Here is a 6,192-nt window from a genome sequence, read left to right as displayed (position 1 = left end):
ACTCGGCGGGGTCGCAGCTGCCTCTGGAAGGCACCGAGAGGTACATTTTTCGCGCAATGGTCAAAATCAAGGTTTTGTAACGCGAGCTGTGCCACAGTGAAATGGCACTAGCCTGCTGACTTTGAGGCAGCAGGCACCATCATCGGACGATGTCGACGAGCTGGGTCGCTCTCTCGCGGTAGCCAGGTAGCCCCCCATTGCATACTAGTAGCACCAGCCATGGCCTCAGGGTACAGGGAGCGCGGGCGAGGGCGCTGGGAGCAACACGGACACAAAAACATCAAAATTCATCAGGTCCACACCACCCGTATTTGCATCACCCAAACCGGCCCAACAGTTTCTGCGACACCAGCGCGCCCGCAACCAGGCCGGCGTAGCCCGCCGCGATGCGCCGCGCGCGAGAGCGCCTCCGCGTCGCAGCGCGCGCGCCGACGTGCGCGCCGGCGACGGCAAACACGTTCGAGAGCCAGAGGGACGCGAGCACCGACGAGGCCAGCGACGCTCCTGCGGCGGCGCCGACCCACGCGCCCACGTGCGTGGCGACCGACGCGGCGGCGCACTCTGCCAGCCGTGGCAGCGCGGGTGGTGCGCGTGCCTGCTGGTGGCTAGGCGCGCGCCCACCAGGCTCGTCCCCATCCTCGCTGGGGGCAGTGGCGGCCGCCGGGGCGGGGAGGCGGGCGAAGGCGTCCCCGCCCGCCGCCAGCAGCACCAGCGCCGCCGAGCGGAGCGGCGCGGCGAGCGGGGCGCGGCCGACCCACTCTGCGAGGCCCGCCTCAGCGCAGCTAGCCGCGAGCCGGAGCCGCCCGCCCCTTGCGCAGAGGGACGGCTCCAGGCCGGCGGCGAGAACGCCGCCGAGCGCGGCGCCTATTCGGTGGTCGTGCTCAGTCAATGGTGAACCACCCGCTTGTGGCCAGGACGCCGCCGAGCGCGGCTCCTGCGGCGGCAGTGAGCCTATTGTGAATCGCTTCAAACCTGATCGATGGGGCGCACCGCGAGCCCGGCTGCGGCGGCGGCGGTGCGCCTCCCGGCGCTGCTGAGGAGGATCGAGCGGGCAAAGGCCCACGCGGCGCTGCGTAGAGACCCCGTGCCGAGCAGTGTGCCGATGGCCACGGTGCCGTGGGACGAGACGCGAAGCTTGCCGCGACCCGCTCGGTCGAAGAAGAAGAGGTAGTACGCCGGTGGCCGCTCCTCCGCACCGGCGGACGATGGCGGGTCCTCGCCGGCCGGCAGAAAGTTGCGCACAGCGTGCGCGCCCGGGCCGTCGGCGCGCTGCAGGTAGTACCGCGTCCGCCCGACGGGCAGCCTGGTGCGGGGCAGACGGGAGCTGTGGGTGTTGGAGGGTGGGGCCTCAGGCAATGCGCCGGGAGGGTCGAGCTGAGCCTCAAGTTGGAGATGGCGTCGCCAAAGACGCGGTGGCACGAGAGCGAGCCTGAAGGCAAGAGGCGAGCCCTGACAGGCACGGTGCGAAGGGCAGCCAAGGACGCGGTGGCGCGAGAGCGAGCCGCTTCCGACGACCGGCTCGAGCGCCTTGCGCAGGAAGCCCCCAAAGTTGTGCACGCCGCCGTCGTTGAAGGCGTGCACCTCCAGGCAGCCAGTCAATCAATCAATGAATCGGCCAACCAAAGTTGTGCGCGCCGACGCTTTGAAGGCGTGCACCTCCACGCGGCGCGCGAGCCCGAGCTCCACCGCCTCCGCGCCGCCCTGTGGGAAGAGTTCTGAGAAGCTTCGGCGTGCCAGCCGGGGGCGGCTGAGAGGCAGGCATCTCGGAGGTGTCTAGGAGGTGTCTAGGAGGTGTCTAGGAGGTGTCTCGGAGGTGTCTAGGAGGTGTCTCGGAGGTGTCTCGGAGGTGTCTCGGAGGTGTCTGGGAGGTGTCTCGGAAGGTGCATCGGAGGTGCATCGGAGGTGCCTCGAAAGGGTCTCGGGGGTGTGTCGGAGGCGCCTTGGAGTGGCCCGTTGCGTAGCGCCGAAACCCAGCCAATTCCGAGAGGCGCTCTGTGCGCCGGCAGTTCTCGTCGTGGAAGCGCAGCAGCGCCTTGAAGTGGGGGTTGGCCTGCGGCCGCCCCAGCAGCAGGTACGTTAGGTCCACCGCCACGTCCTCGCCGCTCTCCGTCCCGCGCGCTACCGTCCAAGTCGCTGGGCGGTCGCCGGACAGCCGGGCCACAAAGGCGAGGCGCCCGTCGGGGGAGAGATCGAGCACGATCGCGTCGTCGAGGCCGCACTCGTGCTGCCGGAGCCGATCCAGCAGCGTCGAGGCCGAAGGGCTCTCCTCGCCAGGTCTGCGCGCCGGTGCGAGAGGCGCATCCGCATAGATTGCGGCCGAGAGAACCGCACACGTGAAGGCCTCCTCGCCCACCTCCTCACGCGCGAATGCGCGGATGCCGGGAGACGGGAGGTGGCGGTCCTGGGCGTGGGAGGCGGCAATACGGACGGCAGCGCTGGAGCTGCCACCACCGCTCGCGTCTTCGTCGGCCAGCGCCTCTCCACGCCTCTCGGACCTGGCCCTCATCTGATGGCTAACCTCGAAATCTGCACCTTGGATGGCTCGCTCCCTGTTCTTTCGCAGCCATCCGTGCTACAGTTGTAAAGATGGCGACTGGCACTCGTCGCAGAGGCCTCGCATTCGACAAGTCGGGAACGGCTCTACCCGCAACTTTATCGCTAACACGCGCGCACCGCCGAGCCTGCGGCGGGCGCGCTGCAGCCGCACGTCTACCTTCGTCATAGTGCCACGACGTGCGGCCTAGAATTAGCACACGTGCCTCTGTTCGCTAACACTCACACATTGAATTGTCACCGCCAGTGAGTGCGAGATAGGGCTGGCCGCTGGCGGCTAGCCCGTGAGGAGGGCGACCATAGACACCTCACTAACCCCACACACGGTCTCGTCCGTGCCTCGCCGGCCGGCGAGATTGCTAGAGGTGGAGGAAGCCTGCTCTAGCCTCGCATATTACCTCCTGTCGTCTGTTGTGATGTTGTGCCCTTGTTTGTTTCTCTTGGCACCTTGGAGTGCTGGGCGGGGCGACAGGAGGAATGTGGCCCTGAGTTATGTGTACGCCAACTCAGGGTGTGTGGCAGCCAGCTGGCTGTGTGTCTTGTGAGCTTGTTTGTGTCTGTGTGTCGCTCGTGCGTGTCGTCATCATCTGTCTTGCGTCCACCCATACCGCGTTGGTGTCCAGTCCGAGCCTGGCTGTTCTTCACCTTTCTACCTACCTAGATGGCTGGCACAGACGGGTCTCCGCAAGCGGGTTTTGGCCCATGCGCATGCTCTTCCTCGTGCTCGCCGCGCGCTCGGGAGCCGGAGTGGCGGGGTCGGAGCTGCTGCAATGGCGCGAGTGGCCGCGAGGGGTCGTGCTGGGGCTCTCCAGAGGGCGAGACCACTACGCGGTGCTCGCGGCGGCGCACGGGGCAGCTTCAGCTGAAACAGAGCCTCAGCAGCGCCTTCAGGCAGTGCAGCACAACGCCAGTGGCCTCTCTGGAGCTGTGCGGCGGCTGGCGGGCCTGTGCGACGGCGCCGATCCGTGGGCTCGGGACGCGCAGTCGGCTCGCGTGCCGGTTGCCGAGTCAGCCTGGCTGGCGAGAAGCGCCAAGGCCTTCCCTGCATTCTGGGCGCTGCCCAGAAGTGCGCAGTACCTTTGCTGCGCCGACGGGCGGCCTCGATGCGGATTGCCGCGAGTGGCGTGGGAGCCTCCAGTGGCGCGGTCGTTCACCGGCGCCGCCGCGATCGCCGAGGCGCTGCGCGGGAACGCGGTGCTCACCGACCTCAACCTCGACTCCAACCAGATCCGCGACGAGGGCGCCGCTGCGATCGCCGAGGCGCTGCGCGGCAACGCGGCGCTGACCAAGCTCGTGCTCTGGGACAACAACTTGGGCGACGAGGGGGAGGGAGTGATTCGGGATGCGGCGAGCGGGCGGTTCGAACTCAAGATGTGAGGAGGTAGGGAGGGAGGGAGGAAGGTAGGCAGGGAGGCAGGCACGTCCTCAGTGAAGAAAATCCCAAAGAGAGGATCGCGAGTAACTGCCACGAGAAGGTCCAAATCGAAACCGCTAAATTGATTGCTAAGGATTCTTCGCTGACGTATGGCAAAGCCAAAAAGCAAGTAATTCAGAAGTTAACACAGATTGATTGATTCCATGCGATGTTTTTTAAAATCTCTCTCTCTGTATTTGCCGGGAAATCATAAGCCAGGAACCAAGCGAATTGGTGGCTTTGTCTATATGCCCCACGCTACTACAAACACAATTACGAGCGAAAATTCGTGCCGTCGGGGCACTGCCACTGGACGCGGTCCGTCGCGGATCCCACAGCCGCGGATCACTCGAACGCGGAATCGGCCAGGGATCATGAGCGGCTCGGGGAATGCCGCCTGCGCTTCCGCAATTGTCATCAAGGATCCTCATCTAAACTTTGCCTTCGGCGGCAAGGCCGACTTTCGCGGCCGACACAACGCGTTGTACAACTTCCTCTCGACCCCCAGTCTGTCGGTCAACGTAAAGATAGAGGAGGCTATCTTCACTCTCGGTCCCGTCTCTTCAGCCTCCTCTTCCTTCAGTCCTCGTCCCTGTGAGCTCGCTTGGGCGCGCTTGTAGGTTCTGGCGACGGGCTCTTGACCGTTAATGGCACCTACCTCACCGAGGCACACCTTGTGGCGAAGCTCCAAGCCGGCTACACCGCCCAGGCGTCGTTCTGGGGGTCTGAGCTCAAACATGACAACTGGGGGTGGGACATCGTCAATGGCACATGCGGGGGGCGCCGGTTTAAATTCGGCAAGCGTGGGACTCAAAAGTGCCTCGAGCTCTCAATGTCAATGGGGCACTCCGCCGCAACTTTCGTGCTGCCCGACTGGACCGTCAAAGTCAGCGCCGACCACGTGTACAATCGGATTTCGGGCCCCGAGCATCGGCCCGCCGTCCAGATGCGAATACATAGAAGCCCTTCTCTCGAGCACACAGGCACGACCCCTGTACTCGTTAGCTGCCTCACCCCCCCCCATCCCCTCCACCGTGCAGGATCGACGTGCGCTGCACCGACCCTCGCTGCCGCCACCATCGCACTAGCGGACCACAACACAACTCAGCAAGGCTCTGATGCTGCAGGTGGGCTTCACAGCCAATGGCGACGCGATTGCGCGCTCCATCCCGCACGGCCTCATCGGTCTGCGGCTCGCGAGCCGCAGACCGGAGTCAGGAAGCCGCCACAGCATCGCCCGCATCGCCGACGGCAGCGTCTGGAGCTGGGGCCAGGGAGGCTGGGGCCGGCTGGGCCACGGCGACGAGCAGAGTCAGCTGCCGAAGAGCCAAGAAGCCCTCCAGCGCGAGCGAGGCGTGGAAGAGCAGAGCGAGACTGCCGCGGCGCGAGCGATGTCGGCGGGGCGAGAGAGGGCGAGCACGAGGAGCTCCGTGGGGAGGTCGAGCAGGCGGGTGGGCGGCGTGCCTGGCCGAGGGAGTGGCGGCGGCGGCGGAGATGTGGCGCGAGCGGTGAAGAGCGGGGAGGGCATTCGCCGAATAAAAAAGAAAGACACTGGTCGATAACGCTGAGCTGGCCAGGGCGGCGCCGCGTGGAGCACCGCGTGGAGTGCACACATGAGGTCGCTCCGGCTGCTTGCCGTCGCCGTTCTGGCGGTGGCGGCGGCGCAGGAGGAGGAGGAGGAGGGTGACTTCAAGTCGGAGAACGCGCGGCGTCGTGACGAGGCGGCAAAGTACACGTACTGCGAGGAGGACAACTGCTACGACCTGCTCGGCGTCAAGCAGACGTCGCTGGCGTTTGCCATCAAGCGCGCGTACCGCCGGCTGGCCGCGGAGTGGCACCCGGACAAGAACCCCGACCCGATGGCGCGCGAGAAGTTCCAAAAGTTCGCCAACGCCTACTCGGTCCTCGCCGACACCGAGATGCGCGCCAACTACGACTACCTCCTCGAGCACCCGATGGAGTTTCCGATGCACTTCATGCGGTTCGGCTCGGGGCAGTACGCGCCGAAGACGGACCCGCGCGTCGCGCTCGCCCTCTGCGTCCTCCTCGTCTCCGCCATGCAGTACGTCTACCGCCACCAGACCCGCGCAAACCTCCTCGCCAGCGCAAAGCAGGCGCCTTCCGAGACACTTCCTCCACCGGCGCCTTCCGAGACCCTCCCTCCACCCTCGCCACGCCGGGTCGCCACATGGCCGCGAGGGGCCTCGCCCGCCGCTCCCTCGCTC

The 6,192-nt window shown here is 66.1% G+C and overlaps 3 protein-coding genes across 3 annotated transcripts; 2 read left to right on the top strand and 1 right to left on the bottom strand.

Annotated features, from left to right (window-relative positions):
* Positions 1-316: 316 nt before the first annotated feature.
* On the bottom strand, positions 317-2,538 carry EMIHUDRAFT_462008 (hypothetical protein; the record flags this gene model as incomplete). Its single annotated transcript, XM_005757837.1, has 4 exons — positions 1,940-2,538; positions 1,657-1,701; positions 991-1,581; positions 317-934 (listed from the first exon to the last, which is right to left on the bottom strand). Exons 1-4 carry the CDS (start codon positions 2,504-2,506, stop codon positions 317-319), a joined length of 1,821 nt encoding a protein of 606 aa, XP_005757894.1. The 5' UTR covers positions 2,507-2,538.
* A 717-nt stretch (positions 2,539-3,255) lies between these two features.
* Positions 3,256-3,930, top strand: EMIHUDRAFT_199226 (hypothetical protein; the record flags this gene model as incomplete). Its single annotated transcript, XM_005757836.1, has 1 exon — positions 3,256-3,930. The coding sequence occupies one exon, from the start codon at positions 3,256-3,258 to the stop codon at positions 3,928-3,930; it is 675 nt and encodes a 224-aa protein (XP_005757893.1).
* A 1,794-nt stretch (positions 3,931-5,724) lies between these two features.
* Positions 5,725-5,910, top strand: EMIHUDRAFT_48864 (hypothetical protein; the record flags this gene model as incomplete). Its single annotated transcript, XM_005757835.1, has 1 exon — positions 5,725-5,910. A coding segment is annotated over one exon (186 nt), but the record flags the coding sequence as incomplete, so codon positions are not given.
* Between the last annotated feature and the right edge of the window lie 282 nt (positions 5,911-6,192).

The sequence above is a fragment of the Emiliania huxleyi genome (assembly GCF_000372725.1).
Source record: "Emiliania huxleyi CCMP1516 unplaced genomic scaffold EMIHUscaffold_9, whole genome shotgun sequence".
NCBI classification, from domain to species: domain Eukaryota; phylum Haptophyta; order Isochrysidales; family Noelaerhabdaceae; genus Emiliania; species Emiliania huxleyi.
Note: the sequence above shows the minus strand (reverse complement) of the source record. Positions and strands in the feature narration are given on the sequence as shown.